Source organism: Electrona antarctica (genome assembly GCF_951216825.1).
Source record: "Electrona antarctica genome assembly, chromosome: 11".
Classification (NCBI taxonomy): Eukaryota; Metazoa; Chordata; class Actinopteri; order Myctophiformes; family Myctophidae; genus Electrona; species Electrona antarctica.
In genome coordinates, this window is record NC_136792.1 from 8337245 (window position 1) to 8364949 (window position 27705).

The window sequence follows — 27705 nt, forward strand, 5'->3', positions numbered from 1 at the left end:
TTAATGTTTCCAAGTTTAATAGTTAAAAATAAAAGGAGAATGAAAAAACACCCAAATCATTTTTGTTGTTACATACAGAGCGTAGTTTGGCACAATACACCCCACAACCCTCTCCAAAAGCAAACAAGTCACAGAGGCACTTCTTGTTCTAGCAATAGCATGCCAACTGTGAGCCAGCAAGCCGCTAAAGACACTGTTAAGCCTGATTTATACTTCGTCATTCGGCGAGTGACACCGTCGTACGGCTGAATATAAATTAAGCATAAGAACAGATTTTCACCCCTTGATGCCTGAAGATCAGAAACAAATTGATAGATGCAAACAATCTGTGTCAACTTTACTATTAAATCAGTAACTACAAAGAGTACATACTTATGAGGCCACCACTCACTCACACTCTCACACACACACACACACACACACACACGCCTAAAATTCAACTTGAACCAATGTAATAAACTATCCAATCCTTTCTGATCTAAAGGTGTCTAGGGTGCTATGGATTATTCACTGGAGACTTCAGTTAAGCATTGAGTGAGGCATACCTACTCTCCTCCCAAATGTGGGACTTGAAATGGACAGTCAAATCATGTTTTATTTTCTTTTATTTAGACAAACCCAAATAAAAGGCACATAAAACATTGCGCATGTTTACATAATTATTCTTGACAGACATACATTTAAAAAGAAATGTAGGAATGTTTTACCTTTCTGCTAATCAGAAAGCCTAGTCTTTGTATATACAAAAAGATTACCATTGTTAATGTTCTAATACAAAAAGATTTATAAAAGGTTATCTTGTTTTTTTCCTTGCATGTGTCTATCATAACTAACACGTCCTCTCAACTAAATGGTTTGTACAAAGATATACATTCATTTGCCTTCACAATATCTGCCAAATTCATCATGAAATTACAAGGAAGATCATTCAAAAATAATTACCTTCCAAATCATAATTTGGCCAAAAAAAAATGTTTTTTCTTCACATATTTTGCAATCAAATGCATCAAATTAAAGCACATGGTTAACCAACACTGGTACATGTATGTAATGACCTATGACCTTAAATAAAAGGATACCAATTCATGTTTCAAGGCTGTTCATGTTTATACCAGTTCAGAATGCTGAATACAAATCAATCACAAAATAAAAAAATAAAACATAATGACAATGTAATTTGGTTGACAAGCCGGTCTCGGCCCACGGCCATCTGAATTGAGGAAGGCGTCCTTCACAATACGACTCCACCACACATCACATCTAGAAGAGGAAGCATTTAAGTGTGGAAAGGTTTTGCGAAGTAGTCCAGGCACACTTATTACGGTCACTGTAGAAGGACAAATGACACCACACACGCATTCTGAGAACCTAATTTTTTTTTGTAGTGTTTTGTTTGAATAAAAAAAGTCACTAGGCTTATGACAGTTTTTGAACTCAATCCTATATTGGACAAGCTCAGTCGTCCACATGCAACATTGAAGAACTGGTGGGAAGGGAATCCTTTGCGCAGATCAAAATGCCATTCCAATTTCAAGCAATTCCCTTGGAGGACAGTGTTGTCTGCATGCATGCAATTCTATCAAAAGGCCTCAAACACCTTGGCTGCCAAAATGCAGACATGAGCAGGTGAATGATCAGAACAGTTACCGTTTTCAACTCACACCGTCACCTTAATTGAGCAAATTGTACCACATATGCAGTGTGTGCATCTAATTTGCCACAAGTGCTTCGAAAAGGATTCACACTGAGGACTTTTACTATAACAGTTTGAGCAGAGCCTCTGGACTGCAAATAGGTGCAATCTTTAAAACTAGAATACTATTAGTCTGGTGCAACTGGACAATACACTTCCATTAGCCATTTCATCCCCCAAAGTTGCACAAAGCAAAGGGAGAATCGCCATGTTTTGATAACCTAGGCACAGTTCAACCGTTTTAACCCTCCAGTAATGAGGAGCTCTCAGCATAGAAACATCTGAAGTTGTGCCAGTAAGATTTAGGCTTCAATGTTCAATATACCTTCGATCAATTTCCATCTCTCAGGAATGGACGGCCACATCAGGGCTGATAAAGTACTTGCATTGCACTGCCTATGATGGACAGCTAGGTTCTTGTTTCCAAGAAAAAAATAATAGTGTTGTTTTCATATTTACAAAGAAAGGGTCAGAATTTGTAATATTCATGAATTTGTTTTTCTTAAAATGAACTACTCTCAGTACGGTTCCTGAGTTGAGACTTACTGGAATCCTATAAGGGGATAAATTACTCTAACAAAACTAAATACATCTAGATGATAAAATATCACAGTAAAAAAATTGAACTTTGGGACCACTTTATAGCATAGTGTCTGTTAAGCCACTAGGTGGCCCACTTGACCTCTACATTAAAAAAGGCTTCAGTACTCAATACTTAAAAACTATTTGATCTTTGATAATACTGGCATTTTCAGGGCATAAGCCAGGGGGACATGCATTCAGTGCGAGACATTTCCTCCTTTTTGATATCCTGTACCTTTATCCTGTTGTCCTCTATTAAATTGAACTAAAATACATCCAACAATTCAAGAAAGTAAAAGAAAAATATCACATAAAAATAACATAACATACAGTATACAGTATCCAGCAGTGAGGAGTGACCGTTTTCCAGCAACTTTAAAATGGAGACAAGACACACAGGGAGGAGTAAACGCCGTGTGGTCAAATGCATTTTTTTTTTTACAATACAACCAAATGGCATTTGAGACCATTTCCCCATAATCAAAATATAGTTATTTCCCCCCCAAGAAGATCACTCTCTCTCCCTGCATATGGAAGCCATTGTCCCTTTTGTTGAACTTTGTCTTTAAAAAGCATAAAACTATTAAATACTGATACGTCTGCTAAAAATAACCAAACCTGCTCTATAAGAGAGCATTTAAAAACCATACCAACAACACTCCTCTGCTTTAGACTTTGTTTCTGATGCAAAAAATAAAAATACAGTAAATCTCCAACACAGTTTGTAGTCAGACATCCAGTTGATAAATAGTTTTTTTCCCCCTCTCACCCAATAGGTCACTTTTCCAAGACTTCCGACACTATCCTTCGGTGGTTAAGGAGAATCAACAATGAGAAATGATCTAAAATAAAAAAAATAAAAGAACAGACACGTGGCCCTCCATATCACTGATGACACTGCGTTCACCGCTAACACTGTAGCAACACAGCAGCTGGCCCCGCCCTCTACTATACAATATTATTATAACATAAAACTATGTTGGTAGGAGGAGGGGGGAGGGGTTCTATGGTAGAATGAGAATTCAGAAGGAATACACATGGCAAGAGTAGGGGAGGTCGAGGTACAAAACAGAAGGGGGGTTGCCTATAAGGGATGTCTACCATGGAGGGGAGGAAGGCAGGACTTGGGATAGAAAAGGCATGCTATCCATTGGCCTCATGGAGATATTGAGAGGCCCGGTGATATTCATAGGCATTGGGCTAGTGATGGCCACTGGGTGGGCGATATTCATGTGCGCGGTGGGGATGTTGACAGAAGCCAGGTTCACGGGACCAGTGATGGTAACGGGGTGCTGCAGGTTGAGCGGCGAGGTGATGTTGACCGTGCTGGTGGTGATGTTCATCTGGGCAGCGATGGTGACCGGATTGCTGGCGTTGCCGCTGCGGTTCATGGCCGAGGTAATGGCTGCCGAGTTACTGACGGGCGTCGCAGCAGCCGAGTTATGCATCGAGTTGGCATCTGTACAGTGAGATAGACAGGGAGACGACAACAAAAGAAAGAGGGTGATTAGATAGAGGTAGACACTCCTCCAAGTGAAGGAAAGCCAACGCCCCCACACGGCTCCATTGGATTTGGTTGTTTAAGCAGGATCACTGAAAAAGTCAATTAAACATTAATAAAACAGTGTTTCAACTATGGTAGGACTTGTTAAAAGAAAAACCTACCTTGGGTGCGAGAGATGTCAATTAGGACTTGGAACGAGTTATTTAAGATCTCTCCTACCGTCAACTCACCTGAGGGGTAAATTCAGAAAGCAGGCTCAAAAGGCTAACCAGCTAACTTTTCTCAATATTCATTAATTCATAACAGTTGCAGGCCGTGCACATATTTAGATTTACATTTACAGAGGCCTACAGTATGTGCTGTGGGTTGAATTGTTGCTGATATTGACATGTTTATCCTGGTTAACCAATAGATCCTGCTTTGTGAACTATAACCCTTGTCACTACACATCAACAAAAACAATGGAAATTAGCACAATTGAACAAACTGAACAAAAAATGTGTGTTATTTAAAGGAACCAGACTTTATTTAGATAATAGATTTCTGCTATACAGTGGCATTATATGGTGAATATGAGGGTTTTTTGGGGGGGGGGGGGGTTCTGCTACCATCTACTTGATTACCTTTTCGTGGCATTGAGTGGTTCCACTGCCAGTCACTTATGCCTATTCAGAAGGCACATAGACACATAGGGGGTTAAAGGAGAGAAGGGCAGCGGTGCCATTATGTGGGCATGAGTTTCAACAGTTGGGGTTCCTACATCAAAGTGCATATATTTTGTCCCAGGCCACACCTACACCCACTGGTTGTAAAGAAAAGAGTTTTCTTTCTCCTTCTGGGAAAGCTCCCAAAGGTCACAACAGGGCTTATAAACTTGCCTGAACCTACTAGCAACACTACAGCATGTCAAGTCCCTGATACACCCTAAAAGCAATGAAGGTAAACAGTCCAAAATGTGTGTGTGCTTTGTAGAGCACAGTAACGGAAAGTTAATATATAATGTTTTTCGAAACTAGATCATATACATAATGTACCGTTTTAAATTTCTGCCCTGCATTTGTTTTTATTAAATGTAATCTTTTAAGTGCGAACATTCCATTAATTATTTACATAGGCTGTTAAAGCCTGAATGCAGACCTGTGGCAAGAAAAACGACTCCCTCAGCTGTACTAGTGGAGAGGGCATCTGTTATTCCTGTAGTCAAATCATATCGTGCCTTTGGCAGCTCATATCACTGTGCCAGTTTGCAATGTGCGTCAAATGTATTCAACGTGCAAAGCCCTTTAAATTTAGAACAGAGAATCTCATAACAGATTTCTCGCTATGGGCTATCTGTTTCTGTCAGCACAGATAATCATCACACACACACACACACGTAAAATAAAACCTTACATCAAACTGCTGCAGCCAAACATTGTCACCGCAGAGAACTGCAGCAATGTTTTGACAATTTATTGTACTACTAATCTGATCATGAAGGTGATGAATGCTTATGAAAATTGTTTCTGAAGTGCTCCCTGATTTGGATATTTGCTACTAGGACAAATAAGAATATCAAAATAAAACAGGAATGATACAGCAGTATATAGCTGCACAAAGAAAAGTTACTGTGCACTGGTAAACAGAAGTGATGCAGATAATATTACAGAGTGGGTAACCCGACACAGGTATTAAAAAAAGGTTATATTCAGTTCATGAAGGCCTTAGGATTAAGATCGAGCCAGGTATCACAAACATCTATTGAAGGCTCACACTTGGAGCAGGCGAGAGACCAATTAACACTGTATCACGCTCTCGGTCAAGCAGTCCCCTCCTATGAGGTACATAGACTACATCTTTGTGGCTTACTGAGTCACTTCCTGTGACTCATCTAGTGAGCGAGACATTAAAGAAAAGGAGAGCAAGTGAATCATTCGCAGTGAAACCAAAACTGTAATGACACACTACAAGATGATCAACCACTGACCAAAGGCCTACACACTTGAGTCACAGCTAGAGGAAGACCCTGCTTTTGAATGGGCGGGTAGGGAGGTCAGAGTGACAGACTGCAAAGTAGAAGACAGACAGGGGAATGTTGGGGAGGTGGGGGGGGACTTTAGGCCTACCTTTATTATTACATGGGTTGTTGAAGCTGGCCTGGCCGTGTGTCTTGAGGTGACTGGTGATGTAGGCAGCACTGAGCATCTTGCCACAAATGTTACAAGTGACCTTGCCCTCGTGCCTGATCATGTGCGAGCGCAGACGGTCTTTGGTGGCAAAAGCCGAGGTGCAGGCCTAAGGAGAGTCAGTAGGGAGAATAAGACACCCAGCAACATTTTTGTAGTCATTCTCACTTGTGCAGGCCACACTTGAGCACATCAACACATACGCTGCACTGTGGGCTAGGTCAGACAAATCTATAGCACGTTTACACATTCCAACCTGTGAGATTGATTTTGCCCGTCTTCAATTTTGGCGATTAGGTGAAAACATTTAGAACTAGAGAAAGTGAGCTAGTCAATAGAGGGTATGCGCATGCATAAAGTGAATGGAAAATCGAGTGGCAAAGTGAATTTAATATCGTTTAAAGTAATTTAATGCAATCAAATAAGACTTTTCTGTTTGGATGTATGGGCTGTCAAGGCCATAAAGTAGTTTTTTGCCACTCAGTAGGCGTTCCCGCATAACTTCCGGGTATGATGATGATGTCACACGCATACACTCTATTGGAATGGAATATGAAACATCTGACTGATACATCTTGATCACATGACATGACAAAAAAATGGTGAAAGACTATTTGAAATGAGAATGAGGTTTAAGGGCCAGGATTTGAACCCATGGGTGGACTTACCGTTACTTGGCACTTGAAGGGCCTCTCTGAGGAATGAACATGCTTGACATGACAACTTAGGTGGTCAGGCCTACAAAGTAAGAGGGGGACATGGGAGACAATGGAGAATCGACATCTTAACAGTTTATAGTACAGTTTCACACATGGCACACATTACACCAAAGATAATATTCTTTGCAGGCTTAAAAATAGGGCTGTGGAAAAACTGAAAGGGGTACAGAATCTATGTATGCAAACAAATCACATCACACAATCGTTTAGTTTTTCTCAAACTGCGATCAGGGATCAGAGAGATGTGGTTTATATGTTTCAATGAATTTCTAAATAAAATACATCTGGCAACAAAGTGAATCTCAAATCCCAGAGAGAAAGTGACACAAAATTGACTCTTATGTGTATGGAAAATATCTGCTACATAATTTGGGCAGCAGACAATCTCTGAAATCACCGGTTTGTGCTCCGTTTAAATGCATCGTCAAGGGTCAAAGACGACTGAATTCCCTCATTCTGTAGAATCATAATATGCCTGCTGTCTATGAGCCTGAATGCGGACATGTGGACACCTCTTGATGCAGCAGCAGCTGTCGGTTCTACAATACATTAGCTGACTGCACCGAACCCAACCGGACAAAGATTGTTCACTCCAACAAAAGAGTATGGCGCAAAGAAATATCTCTGAGAAGGCCGTTTCACACTGGTAGGGCTTTTCATGATGGCAAGCAGGTGTCCAATCTCATCTTCTCAGGAGTGCGATGGAGCTGAAAAGCCCACATCTCGCCCCTCCCACTCAAGGCTCCCGCTTTCATTCAAGATGCAAGGGATATGCCCTTTGAAAACAACCAAGCCTGCAAATATTGCAGTTTCTGGACTCTACAAAGTTATGAATTACTATGAAGTAGATATGCCCTTTTTAGCGCTTCATCGTTTCTCAATGAAATCATCCAGAATATGCGTATTGGATAATGGTGCATTATCCAATATTGTCTGCTTTACTAAAAGTCAAATGGTTTGAAATGACAGGAAAACACCTCTATGGAGGAATGGGATAGATTGCACTAACAGGGGGGAGGGGGCAAAACAATGGGAGGGCTACAGTCCATGGAGTGGGTAAATCAGACCAGTCAATCAAAACACTACCATTGCGAGCAGGACTGCCACTGGAGACCCCTCTCTTCTGGTGCAGCCTGGCCCCTGCAGCAGCACTCTCCCTGTCCCGTGCCGTTCTCCCTGAGAGGGGGGGACACGAGGGACGACTATGTGACGCACGCAAAGCTCCAGAAAGATATACAAGGGCCACTGCTTGCATGTCATGAGCCAGTACTGAAACTGCATGGCTGTTCTGGGCCATTTTGTAAGAGCTGCACAGGTGAAGACATTATTATGTCTCTCTGCGTGCACATCTGCTGACTTAGTTTGACAATTTCCCGGCCTATCAAATTTTAGTTATTTATGCAAGCTGACTCTGATAATAGGGCTTCTTGTGTTACAACTCAGGCTTGCTTCAACAGCTTTTTTTAAATGTATTATTATTATTACAATACCTAGCCATCATAACAGTTATAACTGTGGCTAGTTTATTTACGATGTACAAGTTGTATACCTTGTTTTGAGATTGACTGGTAGAGTGCTAACGCTTTGCTTTCATTCTCCCTTTAGCTAAGCCATGTTAAAAAAAAAAGTAGCATTAGCCATATATCTTTCAAAAAGCTTGTGGACTTTCAAAGGTTTTGCTCTCTCGATCTGTCTTTTTTTTTATAAGCACAAACCTTTGTCAGAATGTGTCCTATTTGAGCCTTATGCTGTAGACTGTATGCAGTCTAGCATTCTAATTTCTCATTTAGTAAATATAACTTTCAGGGAGAAATCAATAGCCCTTTGGTTGCTGCACCAGCAAATGAAGCATTGTTTCAATTAGAGAAACCCGAAAATGCAGCTTCCACTGAAAAACAAATGAAATGCTTATAAATTAAACACATTTTCGACATAGCTGACAACCTGGCTCTGAAAAACAGAGAACTATTTCTGTGCCAGAGATAAAATATGCAGCGTAGCAGTTTGGTAAATCCATTTAGTTACTCTTCTACTATGAGGGAGAATTTTGGAGCCCATTGATATGAAAGCAGTGATTGAGAGCCACCACTTTCCCCAAAACCGTTTGTGCCCTTCAAGAAGCTCACCTTATGTGACTTCATTAAAGTTAAAAATGAAAAAGACACAAACTCACCTTACATCATAATGTTACACAACAGGCCATTATAAAAAAATAATTACATATTATTAGACTGAACTACGTAAAACACTGAATAAATAAAAATACAAAGTAATTTGTGCATACCTGGAGAAGCCTTTCCCGCACACAGAGCAGATGTAAGGCTTGTGCACTCCACCGTCGTGTGAGCGCACATGATATGTCATGCGGTCCTTCCTCTTGAACCTCTGTTGGCAGATGGGGCACTCAAACGGCTTCTCGTCGGAGTGCGACAGTTTGTGGCGGTTCAGGTGGTAGACGTCGCGGAAGGCCTTCCCACACATGTCACACCCGTGGTTCTTCTTCACCGGTTTGGGAGGCTTCTTGGGGATACTCTGCTGCTGTTGCTGCTGCTGCTGCTGCTGCTGCTGTTGCTGTTGTTGCTGCTGTTGCTGCTGCTGCTGCTGCTGTTGCTGCTGCTGCTGCTGCTGCTGTTGTTGTTGCTGGTGTTGGTGCTGGTGATGCTGCTGGTGCTGTTGGTGCTGCATGGAAGTCATGATGCTAGTGCCCGTGGAAGTGGAGGTGGTGGCTGTGGTCAGGATGCCTGCTACGGTGGAGATGTATGAGGGGTTCCCGCTGTTCTCCCGGTTCGGGACGCTGGAGATGAGCGGCACCATGGTGGGGGCCGACTGTGTCTTCTTGGGCCGCGATACCATTTTGATGCCCGTATGGCAGGATTCGTGCCGCCTCAGGTGATAACTGTCCCGGAAAGCCTTGTTGCAGTAGCCACAGATGAAGGGCGTCTTGGATTTAGGCTCTTTCTTGATAGCGTTGATAGGTGGACCCGCGAGACCACCACCACCCCCTCCACCACCAGTACCACTGGCCACATTGTCTTTTAGAAGTTCTGCAGCACTGACAGGGGGCTTCTGGTCAAGGGGGATGGGCAACACTGGCTTCAGATCAGGTGGCTCGGTTCCAGAATTTAGGAGTGGAAGGAGGCTGTTCCCGGCCACTTGGTGCTGGTGATGCAGGGCCTCATTGGCCTGCTGAATTGTGGAAACACACACAAACACACACACAGATATCAGCATATACATCCACCCTTAACCATTTAGACCTGAGATCAGATTCTAAAAATGTCATCTACATCCTGACAGTTTTCTGAAAAAGCTATGTTTCTGTCATTCGATTTTTCAAAAATAGCAGACCTACAAGCTCATAGCGCGCCACCGAGTGGCGCGCTACGAGCTTGTAGATCTGCTATTTTTCAATAGCTACACCAAAATAGGTTAAAGACATTAGCGCAGCAATCATAGAGCATAGTAAACACAGATTCACGAAGGACATTTACACCCAGGTATAAATAAAGTGAGTAAATGAGTGTGAACATTCCATACACTCAATCTCACGTGTCATTCACCAAAGGTGGCGTAATGACTGCATTTTCGCCACAGTCACGGGGACTCGCTAGTTCCCAAGCGTTTCACCGCGTGTAGTGCAACATCTCCGCCCATTTTACCTCCATAAATGGTAACCGGAAACTCACGTGATGATGTTTCTGGTTGATCCTAAATGGACAGATCTTCAAGCTAATAGTGCGTCGGTACCAGAGTTATTTATTTTTTAAATATATTTTTTTATCCCACGATTTTGTAACCCATTTTTTCACCCCTGTGTCAATTATCTAATGTGATCCTGGCCTCTACACACCCTCCGCCAACCTAGTCCCCATATATGGGGGACATGGGGAGAGCAACGGACTTGAACTCATGCTTCCTTCATGCCTGAGTGTCCAAGTTGCTCCTTTACACCTGACAGGGGGGAGTTTCCCTGGTTGGACGTAGCGCGTGGAAGGAACACGTTATTCCAACCAGTTCCTTTCCCCTCCATTAGGCACCCCGGCTGGCCAGGGGGGGAGGCAGTTTAGAGACCAGGATTACTGCATGTTTTTTGTGAGGGTACGTACCCTAGGGGACACGGGGAGAACATGCAAACTCCACACAGAAAGGCCCTTTCGCCAACCCTGCCTTGGGTATGAGGAACAAACACGCCGCCATAGAGTTATATATGTATAAATTAAACGGTCGGCACCAGGTCGGGAAGCACCGCATAGCAACTTATTTTGGCACGCGATTCCTTCACTCCTTGCTAAACGTTAATTACTGAAGTTAATAAAGTTACTCTCACGTATAATGAGAAATAAGTTAATTATACAGTTCAACATCACAACCAAATGCTGTTAAAACTCTGCAAGGATATTATAAAAAATTGCGTACTGCACCTTTGTAGAGGTAAAAATAAAAATCAGATAATTTTTAGAGCTTTATCAGTGATGTAAATACGTTTTCAATGTAATGCGTCCCAGGACCCAGGGGTGGTTTTTTTAGATGGGTCCCACAGAGTTTTACTGCAGTAGTGAGTACAGTATTGCATCCCAGGACCCCCGGAGGGTGACATGATTGCGTCTTTTCTCAATTTAGTGAGTTTAAGGCTGCAGGCTATTTGCATCACTGATTTATTGATTACTGGGGTGATTGATTCCCTCCACTGTCCCACTACATCGGAATTGGAAATCAAATGGAATAATGGACATAGATTTCATCCATACCGGACCAGTGCTTTGCCTTTATTGGTTACCGAGGGTTAATCCGTCTTTTGGACTAAATTCTAAATGTCGGAAAGGCTAGATTTCAACCCTTTCCTCATCAAATAAAGACTTATTAGGCTATTCTGTGTGGCGCGTTCATGTCAATATACAGTAGCGAGCGACCTAATAATTGTCTCCACCAGGCCGAAGGCATGGGGCGAGAGTATGTTTTGCACTCCGTCCATCAGTCTGTGTACAGCTAATCTCCGGCACCATTAACCCGGTCGATGCCAGATTATGCACACACACTCCCTGGATGCCAACGATGAACCTCTGCCACCAAAGTTCCAGAACTGCCTGTTATAGCGCCACCAGGAGGCAGACTTTTGAAAAACACATATTTTGATATTACTCCTCCAGATTCTGTCCAAAAACCCCACAAATCGTCACACACTATCTCTATAGTCATGTGTTCAAGATGGATCTGTCCGATATTTCATATTCCATCCTATTTGGCTAATATTGGCTTTCAAAGTTTGCAGGATTGGGCCTTTTGAAACAAAAAGCCTCAAATTATGAACGCAGCGTGGAATTTATGTGAAGTCTTTCAGACTTTCCTTCTAGGCTAAGGAATATATCACACCGTTTTCACATTGGCCAACAGGTGGATTTTTGCAAAACAATTTTTTGGAACAAAATGCCTCAAATCATCCAATTCCCATCAATGGTGTAAGAACAAATGGCACTCTTTTCACATTGGCCTGTTATAGCACCACCAGGAGGCCACAACCTGACCTGGCCTGGTGGAGACCTGTGTGAACCGAGGGGCACTTTTTCTAGTTCAGCTCTCATTCTGAATGCAATTAGCCTACAAAATACAAACCGGTGGAAATTGCATCATGTCTATAGAGCGCCGAAGTCCTGACGTCACCCGCTCATCCCCTGGTTCACGGAAGTAATTTCTCTATGGAGAATAACATGGGATCATCTTAAAATCATCTCATATCAGAACGAAAATACATCGCATGGATATACAAGCATTGTGGTCCAAAAATAAACAAAGTGTCTCAGCGTCGGGGAGGTGGCTCTGTGTCGTTTACGACCGTCAGTCACTCGCCCTCTAGCGATATTTACGTCAGACTTCGGTGCTCTTTATTTATTTATTTATATATATATATATATATATATATATATATATATATATATATATATATATATATATATATATATATATATATATATAACGTGTGTGCGCCTGTAACGTGTGTGCGTGCGTGCATGCGTGTTTTGACAAATGTTGGCCACATACATATTTTATTTGAGGTTTGGGGACTATGAATTGATTCAGCATGAAGACTAAAGCATGCTAAATGCATTTACACTTTGATCCCGACCCTGAGAATTCAGCCTGTCACTTGAATTGAAAATGGCCTTAGAATCCGCTCAAAGTCACGGCAAAAAAAAGAAATCACACCCATGTGAAGTGAGTGGTGCAACTCCAGACCCACAGGAACGTGCCCACGGTGCCGGCCCCGAAACGGTCGAGAAATGACAGTTACCGTGTGGGGGTCCCCGGAACATCCCGACCCCCAGGGGGCCGGGCCGGTTCCGGCGAGGCTGCACAACAGTGAGACTTGGTGGTGTGTTAGGCTGTGCAACAGTGACACTTGGTGGTGATAATATGCTATTTCCGTGCTCAGACCCAGTCAGCCAGGGACACACATAGCCGTCTATAGGAGTGGTTGCACCACAAACATTTCTGAATGAATCTGGCCCAGAGAGGAGAGGAAGATGCATTTCAACTCCAGAGAGTTGGAGTGTTCTGCCTCATCAGCAGAATCAGTGCCTCCAAGATATGCTTACAAATGTAATTTGGCAGTGGAGATGAAAGTGGAACAGTATCAGTGGGATTCATCAAAGCAGAAATCTAAATAATAGCTGAACTTTCATTTCTGTCTCGTCTCTCAGTCTAGTCTCTCGCATGACCATCTAAATGCAAGTAACATTTTTGAGGGCCTCCTATATTCAGCTATAGTGTCATTAGTGTCATTAAAGTGTCATTGGTGGAAGTGAAACATGCAGGGATTTTGGCCGTTTTTTTCTAGCTAAAAATGCAAAAATGCAAATAAATTTGCAAATAAATTTGATTAATTGGCTTCACGCCAATTAATCAAATCTCGTTCTCTCGGGCGTGGCGACCTGGACAAAGGTATATTAATCTCGTTATCTCGGGCGTGGCATCTAAACAGTTAATGGAGAGTTTACGTCATATGTAGCCCGTAGCCAAGCAAATCATAAATGTCCATTTTCATCCTACACAAATTCCCATTAGTGAAAAAAGCACAATATAGGAAAACAGTACTCTTATTTTATATTCCACAGACCTGAGCACTTACCCGGTCGGGCAACCTGAAAACAAATACCACCTGCCCGAAAGTTTTATTTACCTGCCAGGGGCAGGTGGGCAACCCTTAGTGTCAATGCCTGAATCATAGGATTTTACAAAATGTGGAATATTCTTTGTGGCTCGTTCCTGGCACAAAATATGTCTAGATCTAGGGTCCTTAGTTGGACAAATACATTAATCTGATTCTGGACCTGGAGGTCATGGTCCTTGACATGAAAATGTGTGGGAATCACTGGTTTAACTTTAAACAACATTAGGAAACAAGCCCAAATAAACAACTACACTTTAGAAACAAGCCCAAATAAGACACTACACTTTAGAAACAAGCCCAAATAAGCAAATACACTTTAGAAACAAGGCGAAGCCCAAATAAACAAGTACACTTTTAAAAACAAGCCGGAAAAAAAATATGCAACCTGCAACTACAAATTTATACAAGGAACTTTACAGAAAAACAAGCCCAAAGTCGCTTATAATAAAACAACACGGCAACACTGTGTGTGAGCTCAGCTGTGAACCTGGGGTCTGGGAAGCTCAGAGCTGCAGCCATTGGCTTATGACACGAGCACACGACCAATGGGACAGCGCATTCAGTGTTGCTATTATACCCCTCCACCCCAAACCATGGGACGATGGGGTCTATTCTATTCTCAAACCACAAGACAACCAGACAACAACCATGCATGATGTGTCGAGCGGCACAGTTAGCACTTAGCAGTAGCAGCACAGGAGTGTCACAGACACACGTACCTCCCCCATTTGGAAAACATTTGAAACAGCAACGTTTATAACGTTTTATAACAAGCCATTACAAAAATAAAATAACAAAAACGATTTGAGTCGAAAATCAAGTCGATTTTTTTCACATCCCTAATTCTCGACATGTTACGTCATGGTGATGTACGATGATAAAAGCGCCCCTCACTTCACAGTTCACACAGGTGTGATTTTTGGAATTTATATATCTCTGCTGTCCGGAGGAAACCTCATAAATGTTCATTTTCCAGGAAATGAATAAAACCTTGTATTTTTTAAACGATGCAATACCGCCTCATCAAAGTTGGTGTTGTGACTTTAGATATTGTCAATTACTTGCATGAGAAGGAGAGAGGTGGTGGTGGAGTTAGCTGTTTTAGCAGACAGTTCAATTGAGTCAAGAGGTTTTGTCCAATGCAGTGATGTAAATAGGGTGCGTTTTGCGTCCCAAAACGCACTTTATAGTTATGGGACGCAATAAAACAAAAGCCTCTGCATCCTGTGGACGCAACTTTATCCTGGCTGCACTGAATGGCACTCTCTCGGTCACACACTGTTCTACGTGGAAGTCTAGCACTCTTTCGGTCACACACAGGCTGCAACATCGGGTCTCATCACAACCCAATGCGCGACCCGTGAAGTCGGGGGGAAAAATAATAAAAGAGAGAAAAGAAAAAGACAGAGTGACAAATCGTTAGCAACAAGCTATGCTAACAGACACCACAGTGGTGGTGGTGTTGGCTATTAGCTTGTTGCTGCTGCTGATTCAACGCACTGATTGAACTTCACTTCATGTCCGCCTGTAACGTGAACGAATCCTGACACCAGCGCTGCAAAAACAGACAGATCTACAAGCTCTCAACGCGCTGCAAACGGCGCTGCAGAGATGGGCGCATCTGCGGGTTGTCAACGCATTTGTTTTTGCAGCGCTGGTGTCAGGGTTCGTTCACGTAGATCTACAAGCTCTCAACGCGCTGCAAACGGCGCTGCAGAGACAGGCGCATCTGCAGGTTCTCAACGCTTGTGAATCTGTCTTTTTTGCAGCTGCCATTCTTCCCTGTAGACAGGGACTCAAGTGACTTCTAAGTTCCACTTTTCCAAATAAATTATTTTACATCCACAATGGCAAACCTATTTGCATTTTGGCTAAGTACAATAATTGCAACTGCAACTTTTGGTTGGTATATTAAATGTTAAATCCACTGTTGCCCACTATTAGTATTTCTTACTGAGTTGTGCTTGCTAATACTACTAGCCTACATAAAAAGATATACTGTATAGGCCTATTTGATATTTTTATATATATATTTTTTTTATAAAAAATGTCTTATTATTATTTTTGAGTGGTGCAACCACTCCCTTACGGAGCTATGTGTGTGTCTGGGTATGAGCACAAAAATAGCATGGTTGTTTTTCACCATCTGTGCGCAACCTAACGCACACACAAACACACACGCACGTATTAACTGTATATATGATGCTTTCGGGGGGTGCCAATACATTACAGTGACAGTACAGTACAGTAGAGGGTACAGTAGAGGGACCGCCACACGGTAACTGTCATTTCTCAACCGTTTCGGACGCGGCACGGCACGACGGAACCGGCCCGGCCTGCCCCCCTGGGCGCATTCCTGGGGGTCTGGAACTCCCCCCGCGAACCCCCTCACGGAGTTGCACCACTCACTTCACACAGGTGTGATTTTTTTTGGGACTCATAAGAATTTTTTGGGACTCATTTGAATGACCACCTGTGCATCCCGGGACCCATTACATTGAAAACCTATTTACATCACTGCCAATGCATTATTTACTGCTTTCCATTGGTTCAATATTTTCAAAACAACAGACATAAAGGGTGTTCTATAGCACTGCTTTATGGAATAAAATCTAAAACCTCAAAAATGGAGTTATGAGGTTTCCTCCAGACAGCAACGACACATTTTAAAACTTTAACTTTCAACATACCAAGAAAAGCAACACAGTTTTCACACAAACGCCAAATTCAGAACTAGAAAATAGTTAGGGGTCCAACAGATTGGTGATTCAATTAATTTAGACAACATTACAGTAAAATGGTAACTCAGTCCAAAAGGGTAAATACCCATCACAAGTTTGCTGTGACTCTGTACCATTCCATGAATGATCGTATCATTCACATTTTGAAATTGCTTATTATGTTTAATCAGCAGTCAAAGACAAACATCTTTCATGGCAACTAGGGGCTTGAAGAGAGTCTTCCTGTGTGTCTGTCTGTGTGCATGTTCACAGAGAGAGAAGTTTGTGTGCCCCAACTGCACATCTTATGCCTGTATTTAAGCCAGGTACTGGACATCAAGGCGAGAAGGAGAAGATAGAGATGCCTCGATCAAGATTTTTTCGATACCGATCAATCATCATCAAAACCGATTAGATACCGATCCGGAACATATTATTTGAAGTTACATGACACCCAAAATCACTTTATTAGATTTTAACAAAATATTTTGTGTCCTTTATGATAGGGAGCAATGATAGATAGATTATATATATATATATATATATATATATATATATATATATATATATATATATATATATATACACACATTTGACCCATCTCTTGGAGCGGTGAGTCGCAGCGGGGAGCTGCAGCCGTGCCGCGCTCAGGAATCATTTGATTAGTTGATTTGAACCCCCAATCCAACCCATTGATGCTGAGTGCCAAGCAGTGCTTGGATCAGAGCGTTCGATCGGTCATTTTCGCTGGAGTCCAATCACGATCAATTTTTTTTATATCATCTCTAGAAAAAACATCTGCGCTCTTCTTTTTTTTCAAAGGGAAACTTCACCCTTTTTGCAAAAACATATGTTAATGACATTTAGAAAAAATTTGGAACACTTTCCTGAGGGTCTTTGTGTGTAATATGTGGTTTTAGATATTTTAGATTTTAGCAGTGAGCCCAGTGTCTGATGTCATCGATACTGGGCTCACTTACTTCCTGGACTACATGTCTCAGTAAAGGCTCATTCATAGTCTGGATTTTCGGTGGTGAGGTGACCACCGGAGCTGAAATAATGCTGAGCGGCGGTGAGTAAAACCTGGGGCTGGGGCAGTGGCGGTGGTTTGCTCTTTACCGCGGCTCGTGACGTCATGTTGTAGTTCTGTGGTCACCTCACCACCAAAAATCCAGACTATGAATGAGCCTTTAGACAGCCCTCCCCCTATCCACAAGGAGCAGTCAACCAAAGCATTATGGGAATTGTAGTCCAGGAAGGAAGTGAGCCCAGTGACACTGGCTGCAGCTCCCCAGTGACACTGGGCTCACTGCTAAAATCTAAAACCACATATTACACACATAAAGACCCCCAGGAAAAAGTTATAAATCTAGTAAACGTCCCTTTAAGCTCCAAAAAATTTACTTTTATTACTGATGTAAGATTTCGTCCCTTTTAGGTCTTCATCAGGCAAATAATATGTCTGTGTGCATGTCCATGGCTAACCTAGGCCAATTGCTGTCAAATTTCTTGTGGATGCTGACATTAGGTAACCTGACTCCGCCAGATGGGGCAGCAGAGAGTACACTGGGTTCCCCCCTCCTGCTCCCATCTGGGAACTCTCAGGCAGACTTGATGCCCGGCCACAAAACGGCCGGGCCAATCAGCAGCAGCTTCTAGCAGCTTCTAGCTTCTAGCGTCGGACCCGTGGCTTGTGTAAATACATAACACATTTGAAATGTTTACATGGCATCACTAAAAAGATTTTGATTTCTAAAATTTCATTCACTGATCAATCAATTTCTTGTTTTGCTCCTGTAGAAAAAAGCTTTTGCACACCTAGAGATAAGACGTGTGAACAGGTGCGTAGGCCAGTGCACATCAATAATATGAATGAAAGATACGCCCGCACACCGAGTATCTGCTCAGTACCAGAGTGTTACATTTATTCAGAAGGCAACGTTTCGGTCCCTACGGACCTTCTTCAGGCATAACACAGTATTTCGACAGTTACAATTACAAACTTTTGAAAGAAATCAACCAATCACTAGACAGAGTCTGATTAGAAAACAGGTGCAGCCAATTTTTTCCAATCGCCCATCGTCTGTCCCAAAATCGCCAATGGACGATATATTCGTGTTATAAAAGTAAGAACAGCTCACTGTCGGTCGCAAAAAAGCCAGATCTACAAGCTCTCAAGGTGTCGCGTCATGCCTGATTTTGCAGCACCGTTCGGTACGCGTTGAGAGCTTATAGATCCGTCTGTTTTTGCAGCGCCGTCAGGGTAACAAAATAAGATAAGTTACAGGCAGAGATGAATTGAAGTTGAACAGACAAGCAGCAGCAAGCTAAGCTAACATCACTACAATAATATGGTGGTGATAAATCGCCTAATAAAAATATTCGGCTATAGACTCCAATCCACGATTGCCGATATACTCGTATCGTCATCCAACCCTATCATCAATTTGCTGACATCATTTAACACCCCGAACGCCCAGGGTTATTTAATCCATTAAATCATAGCGCCCAGCGATTTATAGCAGCGGAGCACATTTAGCGACGGACCGGATGTTACCCCGGATGTGGCTGAAGTAGCTTGGTGTAGCCAAAACACTCTCGAGGCGATCAACAGGAGGTATGATTAATACTAACGCGACAAGCGACGGGATCGCGGTGGGCCATCTAACACATAATCTTTTCTTAGAATTGGACGGAATGATTTAGATCAAGAGTTAACGTTTTAAGACGTGTTTGCGCAACAGACGCTTCCAGCCTGTGGAGCGATGTGATCGGTTTTTATATCAATAATCTCCGTCTTTTTGATCAATCTCCGTCTTGAGCGCTGGCCGCGGTTACTAATTGAAAGGGCGGAGAACTTCGTCCTGTGCGCTCAGGGTGATAAAAGGCACAAGGACCCCAGATAACTTTTATATCATTTAGATTACATTAATTTAGAATGCATATACATTTTACACTTAGTTGTAAAAATACACTAGGAAAACAATTCAACAATAAGAGACAAAAGTCACTAGGTCCTGCTCTCATGACATACAAGACATTGAGTGGAAAAATAAAAGACATGAATATATATACACACTTACTCCTAAAATTGTTTGCCTAGCAGAGCTCATATGCAAAGGAACTTGTTTATATTACTGTCCATGTCTTTCATAGATCTTAATCCTCACAAATCAGAACCATCAGCCCAGGCCACCAAACCGCCCAAATACTCTGACTGGTGGCATGCAGGCGGATGTGTGCCGGAGACTGAGGCTGGGCTTTTAACACAGAGACGGCCTTTAATTTATCTGAAATAGAAAGTGACTCATTTCCTGGGCATCCGAGTGACTCGGACAACAAGCGCAGCCACGAATACAACTCTGGCAGGGGGGTTTAGAAGGCAGCTGTTCAGCAAGGTGCCGAATGACTAAGACATAGGGAGGCTATAGGAAGGTATTCAAATGACTAAGACATAGGGAGGCCTATAGGAAGGTATTCAAATTGTCAGAGCTGTGGGATGACGTCAGCCCACTCAGACAGAATAGAAACAAATTACACGTGTGAAGTGAGCGGCACCCTTATCATCATACATCACATTCCGTGCTCAGCCAATCAGCTGAGCACATTCCATGCTCATATGGACACACATAGCTGTGCATAGGAGCGACTAGCACCGCTCAACAAATAACTGTACAAAATAAATAGTTCATGGTCTCATCTTCATGCTTTCCTTTTTTGAGGGGCACTAGCTTTGTGTTCCGCCCTTGACATCATGTGGCAGCCAAGTCTGTGGAGTTTTTAAGTTTGCTTTTGTGCGTGCCCACTGTGCCCGAAAGGCGCCCCTCACTTCACACAAGTGTGATTTTTTATATATACTGTACTTATACTTGACTTGGTGTCAGACACCCTAGGGTGTCCAGTTTACACTTAAGTTCTCACTCATAGCTTGCAGACTAAAAGATCATTAATTTAGTTTAGTTTATATGTATAGTATCATTATATAGATATGTTCTAGTTACGTTCTTAGCTTACGCATGTTTCATGATAAGGCATTTTATATATGTGATGTATTCCCATGCTTTTGTTCTTGCCTAATGTAAATCGCTCTGGATTAAGAGCGTCTGCTAAATGCCTAAATTGTAATCTTTAGTTCTCTGTTGCACAGATGCAGACTGAGTCCAAAAAACACAACACTTCTTGATCACAGCACACGCTACCACTCAAGAAGAATCTAAATCTGTTGCCTGTAAGTCGATCTCCCATGGTGATGGAGCTGATTTTCATGTGACCAGTCAACTTCTAGCACAGGGTGTTCTAGTTAAGCAGAGAAGAGCACAACCTGTCCAATACATTTACCTAGTCACTTCCAACCTAACACAGGGTCCATGGCTCAATCTTTCACCAGAAGAAAGCATGGAAAATTAATTAACCACTCTATTAAACTGAGTTTTTGAAAGGCCTGACAAAAAAAGATAGAAAAGCAATGTGCATTCCTAAACTCCTCATAAACATGATATGCTGCCTTTGTGTTCTATGAAGCCTTGCACAACCGAAGTTAAAATGGCCTTATGGCGACTCAAGTTACCCGTTTTGGAAATTAAACTCCATGATGCAACCGTTCTCGAGTTGACATTTTAAAGCCACTATCATACCTTGAGCGCTCTCTATAAAATAGATAGATATCTTTTGACTACGCACTACTTTCATGTGGCTTGTGGCCGACTGAGGTGACAGTTTCACAGTCATTTCTCTAACCACATTCAGCACACCAATTTCCTCAACAGCTAATTTGCCACTGACAACATGTGGCATTGTAGCAAACTGGGCAGAACCAAGTTTATTAAAGATTCACAGAGCAATCGGCCATGGGGCAAAATCAAAAGGTTTTCAGCTGATCTGCTGTGATCGGCCGGTCTCTCTCATAAATCTTATTTTGTGTCGTACTGTCATCAGGCATATTTGCATCAGGCTCGTAGCGTGGATTAAATTGACTGGGCATTAGTATCTCCAGGCCGATAGGTGTGAAAGGTTTTGCCGACGTGCTAATGGAGGACCATTTAAAACAAAGGCGGCTTGCATGCTGTAGTTTGCTACTAACAGAAATTTGCATGCACAAGGGCTGCCAAAGTAGGCTATCTTTTGTTGTTTTTCTTGTTTTTTCACTCCCTCTCTTCGAAGTTAAACTGGGCAAGCTCTAAACTGACTGGGCCACAGCCCGCATGGCCCAATGGACCCTACGCCGGTGACATGCACGCACAGAACCGAGTGTAGCTACAACATGCTGTTGGATTGAAAGTTTTTTATTGTGAGCAGAAACCTTGAATTGAGCAAGGAAGATTTAATTACCTCATGTGAGTGTTTGCTAATCTTCAATTTGTCAAAGTATCAGAGCTTCTTCTCTTTTCGTGTCAAAAAGAACAGATCTACAAGCTCAGAATGCATCTGAATGTGACCCAGTGTTACATTGTACATCTACCCAGTATCGAGTAGAAATGACATCATCAAATCTGCAACCTCTTGCTCAAGTCAATGCAACAGTACAGTACCCTTACTACCCTACACCTCCATTAACTGGTTCTGTCCATCCGACGTGTCCACACGTCCTGGGGAATCGAACCGAGGGGTACATCAGACGTCCTCAGACGTCCTAGCGCATCCTCAATGATACGGGGCGAGATAAGAATATTCTGATTTTTTTCCCTTTTTTTTTATTTGTCAGTTCGCCTTTCGGCTACCGTATGCTACACTCTAGGCAATTGTTAGCTTACCATTGACTTAGCTGTTAGCGCGGCGGAAAGAATGACTCGTCTCTCCTAATCCAGGGCACTCTCCGTGGTGTTGAACGGATCAATATACTGGCACTTCATTTCTGCTCCTCATCCGTCTCTCCCGCAAAATATGAACACTTTTTGGATCATATATCGTATAAATTAAAACGATTGCAATGTAAGCTAGCTATGTAAAGTAAACTTTTTTTAGTGGATTGTTTCCGGGTCGTGGGTTTCCGAGTAAAAGCGACCATGTCTTTCCGGCACCCCAGAGCTCCTATTTTGAAGGACTTCCGGCACTGATTGTGAACACCACCTAACAAAATAACAAAAAAATATAGCTAATTATATTTTACGAAACTGAAAAGGTGTCATTTGCCTGGTAGAATAATAATTTGAGTGCCTTGATAGGCCAAATGTTTTTGGTTTAATCTGCCAACTTCATTAATTTAATTTACAAATGATTTTGTCCAATTATTAAGAATTATTTTAGGCTTGAACAGATAACGTTCAAATTTATATAAAATAAACACACAGACGAAGGACATCTTGTGTTGTACAGTTGTACATGTACTCCGAAAGCATCTTTATCATTTTAGATTTTAGCCATATAGCAACACAATTTTTTCAGAAGACTTTGGGTTAAATACAGTTAAAGGATGAAACATTGAGTCCAGGCAATCTTACTTATCAATTTAGTCAATGTAATGTAAATGCTATATAAATAATTGATAGTTGCAGCCCTAGTTTTCATGTAGAATCCTCATACCTACCAAATAGTCACTAAAAAAAAAGAACAACAAACAGACCAGCAGTGTTCTGTTTAGTCAACAATGACATGATGAAAACATGGATTACACATTTGGTTATATAGTCCATACAAAGACAACAGCAAAGCAGGTGATTCTTAAAACTACAGATAAAAATGACAAAACCACGCCTTTGAAATAAACCCAACGTCTTCTGCCACCAACAAAACAATGCAAACAATAGAAGCTTGAAAAACAATTTCAAATACATAAAGCAATGACAGACTCACAAAAAACTGACCCAATGGCAGTAATAAAGCAGTGTCGGAGGACATCTTAAGTCTGCAGCTGCCAGCATTGTCCAATTGGTCATGGCAGATCCCCAAAGGGATAGGATGAACAGAAGGGGAGGGGGTTTATGAATATTTTGGGCAGGGGGTGAAACAGAGGTTCACATTGTAACCAACAACCTTACAACAGGTCGGCCCAAAGACACCACGATTGAGACACTCTTGTTCTTTTCTGTAATCACCATAGGCCAGGGTTAAAGACCTGACCCTTGGCTTTTCAGGTTCAGCCAAGCATCCCAACTCGGTCAGCCAGACAGGGGATGTGGTCCGGTTAGTCCAAAGATCCCAAATTGTGCTCAGTTTTTGGGGGGGCAGTGTGCTCTTTTGTGGAGGACACAAATCCAAGCGCTGATGCACTTATGGCCCTCAGGGGGGTCTGTTCAGCTGCCGTTCGCGTCCCTACTTAGTGCAGGCGGCCACATTGTGGAACAATGTTTTGGGACAGTGGAAAAAGCTAGGGGCCGTCACAGGTTGTCGAGCCGCTTTTACATCTTCCACACTGTAGTGGGACTCAGACTGGAATTGTTAGTGCCATTAGCATTTCTTATAGTAGTGTGTGTGTGTGTGTGTGTGTGTGTGTGTGTGTGTGTACAGACCAGGCCTGTACACACCCGCACACACACAAGCATGTGTGCACATCAGTGTGTGAGACAGCCAAGCACTCACGCAGACACTGAGGCATAGTGAGAGTGGCCCGCTGTGCCTTCACGCTGCTCTGATGATTTTGATACAAATCCAGTCTGAAGGCTGAGGTCATTCCAAGATAAATAGTGCTGAAACACGGAGCAGGGGGCGTGGAAAATAACAACGCAAATAAAAGCAGTGCCGTTGTGCTCCTCCTTCACAACAAGGAGGACATGTTAACAACAAGGCAGCTCAACACACCGATAATCATTTTAAATATCATGACTATTAAGGTGGTAAGGGATTTGCTTTCAACTGTTCTGTACGCAGTGACCCTAAATTATCATATACTGAATTCAATGGCAAGATTTAGGGGGGGAAATCAAGGAGGACATGACTCCATTTCCAAGTTTGACAAAGTATTTGCTTCCTTTTAGTTGTGCACCATCACACATACATAATAAATAACTGTCAAACATACAACTGTTACCTAGCTTCTTGTGAATTATCATGTATCACAAATAAATACAATCTAATAATATAGAATATACAAGGCACATGGAAATTAATAGAACCATGATTGAGCAGCCAACCACGCGTATTGCGCCACACAGTAACCCCCCACCCACCCCTTCACATGCCATCAAAACAATGCCTACAGAACAATAACAAGTAACGCTCACCCGAGTGTAGCCTCATTAGATGCCTCATCACATGCAGTGAATCAAGTGGGGCCTAAATAACGTTCCCCCTTCTCCTGTGTGGCACAAGCTTCAGGTATTCCGGCCATGTTAGCCATGAAATAAAACCATCATAATGGCTCCCTGCTCTTGCCAATTAACTGAGAACAGCTGCAGCTCTTCAGCGGGGGGAGTAGAATAGCATACAACTGTGCCTGTAATACACTTCAATTCGGTATGAGAGGAGAAAAAAACAATGTAAATATGTGGCCATTATCAAGACATTTTATGCTTGGGTCGAAATAGGCACAACAAACTTATGTGAAGCTGTGTTCATGGGCTTCGAGTCTGTATTTACACTCTACAGACAGCAATCTTGACATTCCGAAGGAGACATGGTTTGCTAGACCTGGTTCACAGCACTGCGGTAATGGCAGTCCACAAAAGTGTTCAATCCACAGATTTTAGTTATTACAATCTATTTATTATAGTCTACTCTAATGTATTGAACAATTATTAAGAATGCTTAATAGACTTGTATTATTCCTAGGGAGCCCAGCTATGCAACCGAATTACTTGCCACAGCTAAGCATGCACAATATTTAGTCATTTAAATCAAATGCAAAGTGACATGTTTTCAGTGATCGGCGGGTGGAATAACGGGAACACAACTCGGACAAGTACTTGGTGCATCAGGGCTTGTGCTCTGGCCAGCAGCACTTTGTATTCTGCACCGCAGCTTAAAGCATAGTTTGCATTCTTCTCTCCAAGCCGCGGTTACATTTTTGGGGAAGAGGGGATATACAGTTTTGGAGTCAGAAAACTTTGCCCCGTTCCCAAAATAAATAACACATATGTAGTTGAGAATCTGAAGAGATGGGGTCAAGTATTGGAGTCGATTGGGTCAAGTATAGTACTTAGTCGCGCGACGGTGCCGTGGCACCCGACAGAAAATACGTATTTTATAAGCAAAAATGTGTTTTCAAACGTGGTCACCTTTCTTCAGTTGACGCATCATGTTTTTTTAACGGAGTGACACGCTTGAGTGATTTACAATGTTGAAATAGCTTCTTGTTATGGGAATATAACTAATAGTGTAAATGGTTCACAATTTGAACTTCACATTCCCGACAAGAATAACCTGGACACGAACGCGTTTACTTTACATCATCTGTATCCGTAGTAGTGTGATAGTAACGTTGTTTCTCTCCCAGACAAGAGACTACACAGATCACTGAACCGTTAGCTTTGGTTAGCTTAGCCACCACCGCTAGCTAATTGCCCAGCGCGCGCATGACGAACACCAGTTAGCAAACTAACCAAACACTTTCATTTTTAACTATAAATAAAGGATCCGATTAGCAACAAATGCCACCGAAATAAACGAATTTACGAAGACGGACCGTAGAAAGAACAACCCGGTGGGCAAAAAAACATTCGAGAGCCGCCATAGCCCCTACACAGCTGGGGGTCTCGGCTTGGATGAAGCTGGCTAGCAGCTCGCTTTTACGAGCCAAAATAGCATGTTAGCTGACTAGCCTAGCCTGCTAACTGGCTAGTTGACATGCTATCTGGCAAGCTAACGCTATCACCATTGTTTTGCTTGGATAGCTCTACTTGAATTCAGTGCGCACAGAAAAGCTCTGGATATAAATGCATACCCCTTAAGAAACGCGCTCATACGGGTTGCCCCTCACCCCCCACACAGACACACTGGTGTTCCACGTACCTGGAATAAAAAGGTACTCCAGCTCGGTTCCATTGCAACACTTTAAAATCTGCAGGAAACCTACAAGGAATCTACAACAAAGCAGCTAAACATGGCAGCTACAACTTCCTGTGAGCCTCCGGCTGAGCTGAACGACGGCCAATCTGGACCGGAACCAACCATAATCTGGAGCGGAACCACCGGGCACGGAGCTGGACTTTTGTGGGATGTCTGGAATTGACAACAAATAACAATTTTAGAGAAAACATGTACAGCTTTATTTGTGCAAAAATAATAGCATGTTTAAACGCTATTTAAGTCACTATAAAAGGTTTACATTTAATGATTATAGCCGTCCTAATCTATATACATACGCATTTACAGATACAAATGTCCAAGTCCACTCGACCTACATAGTTTTGTAATCTCCGTTTGATGATGATTGATCATGTGTTGGGACTTCTATGTTGTTATGGCAGCGGTGGCCGAACGGATAGCGGCGCGGTCTAGATACCGGAAGGTTCCCAGTTCGACTCAGCCGTCCGACACGTTAAAATTACCACCGCTGAAATGCCCTTGAACAAGGCATCAACCACTACGATGAAATGTGTTCTATGAGCAGGGCCTGGCTGGAAACAAGTTCTTGAGCTTAGCCCAGATACCCTGGGTAAATATAGATTTCATTTCATTTCATTTATGTCACGATATTTATGAAAACGGAAAGAATCAGTAGCCTGTACATAGTAGTCTGGTCTCTATTACTGCTGGTAGGATAAGCTTGGAGTGTCGAATAACTTCCTGACAAATGGGAAAATCTCTCATATCAGTGTTTGAAGTGTAAATAAAAAACATTACAATGCAATACCTCTTACCTTCATTCATATAGGCCTACAGTATTTTTTTTTAATTAATTTTCCAGTCTCTATTTATATTAACTTATTTATTTTATTGCACAAATTAATAATATCAACTAACAACAACAACAGTGCATACTGACCCATTTCAAGTTTTCATATATTGTTTTTAAATAGCCGATCAACACATTGTTAGCTTGTAGATTGGCTATTTTCTAATGGCCAAAATAGTGCTGAAGTGGCTAATGTTTTGTAATAATAATCCAAATCTACAAAGTATCTATAGTAACTAAACCTGCATTTCAAATAAATGTAGTGGAGTAAAAGTACACTATTTGGATCTGAGATGTAGTGGAGTAGAAGTAAAAGTAGGCTATTGGAAATTGGAAATACTCAAGTAAAGTACAAATACCTCAAAATTGTACTTAAGTACAAATACTTA

The 27705-nt window shown here is 42.1% G+C and overlaps 1 protein-coding gene across 6 annotated transcripts; it reads right to left on the minus strand.

Annotated features, from left to right (window-relative positions):
- On the minus strand, window positions 1-26796 carry LOC306933043 (vascular endothelial zinc finger 1-like). Of its 6 annotated transcripts, XM_079515026.1 has the most exons (8): window positions 26431-26794; window positions 12274-12354; window positions 8948-9849; window positions 6613-6682; window positions 5885-6053; window positions 4403-4444; window positions 3941-4009; window positions 1-3734 (listed from the first exon to the last, which is right to left on the minus strand). In XM_079515026.1, exons 1-8 carry the CDS (start codon window positions 26461-26463, stop codon window positions 3373-3375), a joined length of 1728 nt encoding a protein of 575 aa, XP_079371152.1. In that variant the 5' UTR covers window positions 26464-26794; the 3' UTR covers window positions 1-3372. The 6 variants fall into 6 exon arrangements, with proteins under 6 accessions (XP_079371152.1, XP_079371153.1, XP_079371154.1 ...); XM_079515027.1 differs by lacking the exon at window positions 3941-4009 and having other exon boundaries at window positions 26431-26795; XM_079515028.1 differs by lacking the exon at window positions 12274-12354.
- Window positions 26797-27705: the final 909 nt, after the last annotated feature.

Excerpts from the sequence above, each read along its gene's own strand:
- LOC306933043 (XM_079515026.1), bottom strand. The coding sequence starts at position 26,463 with ATGGAACCGAGCTGGAGTACCTTTTTATTCCAG. Across the intron at positions 12,355-26,430 it reads GGAGTACCTTTTTATTCCAG|AGAAATTACTTCCGTGAACC; the intron begins GTACGTGGAACA and ends TATTCTCCATAG. Across the intron at positions 4,445-5,884 it reads CAACCCATGTAATAATAAAG|GCATAAGTGACTGGCAGTGG; the intron begins GTAGGCCTAAAG and ends CCTTCTGAATAG.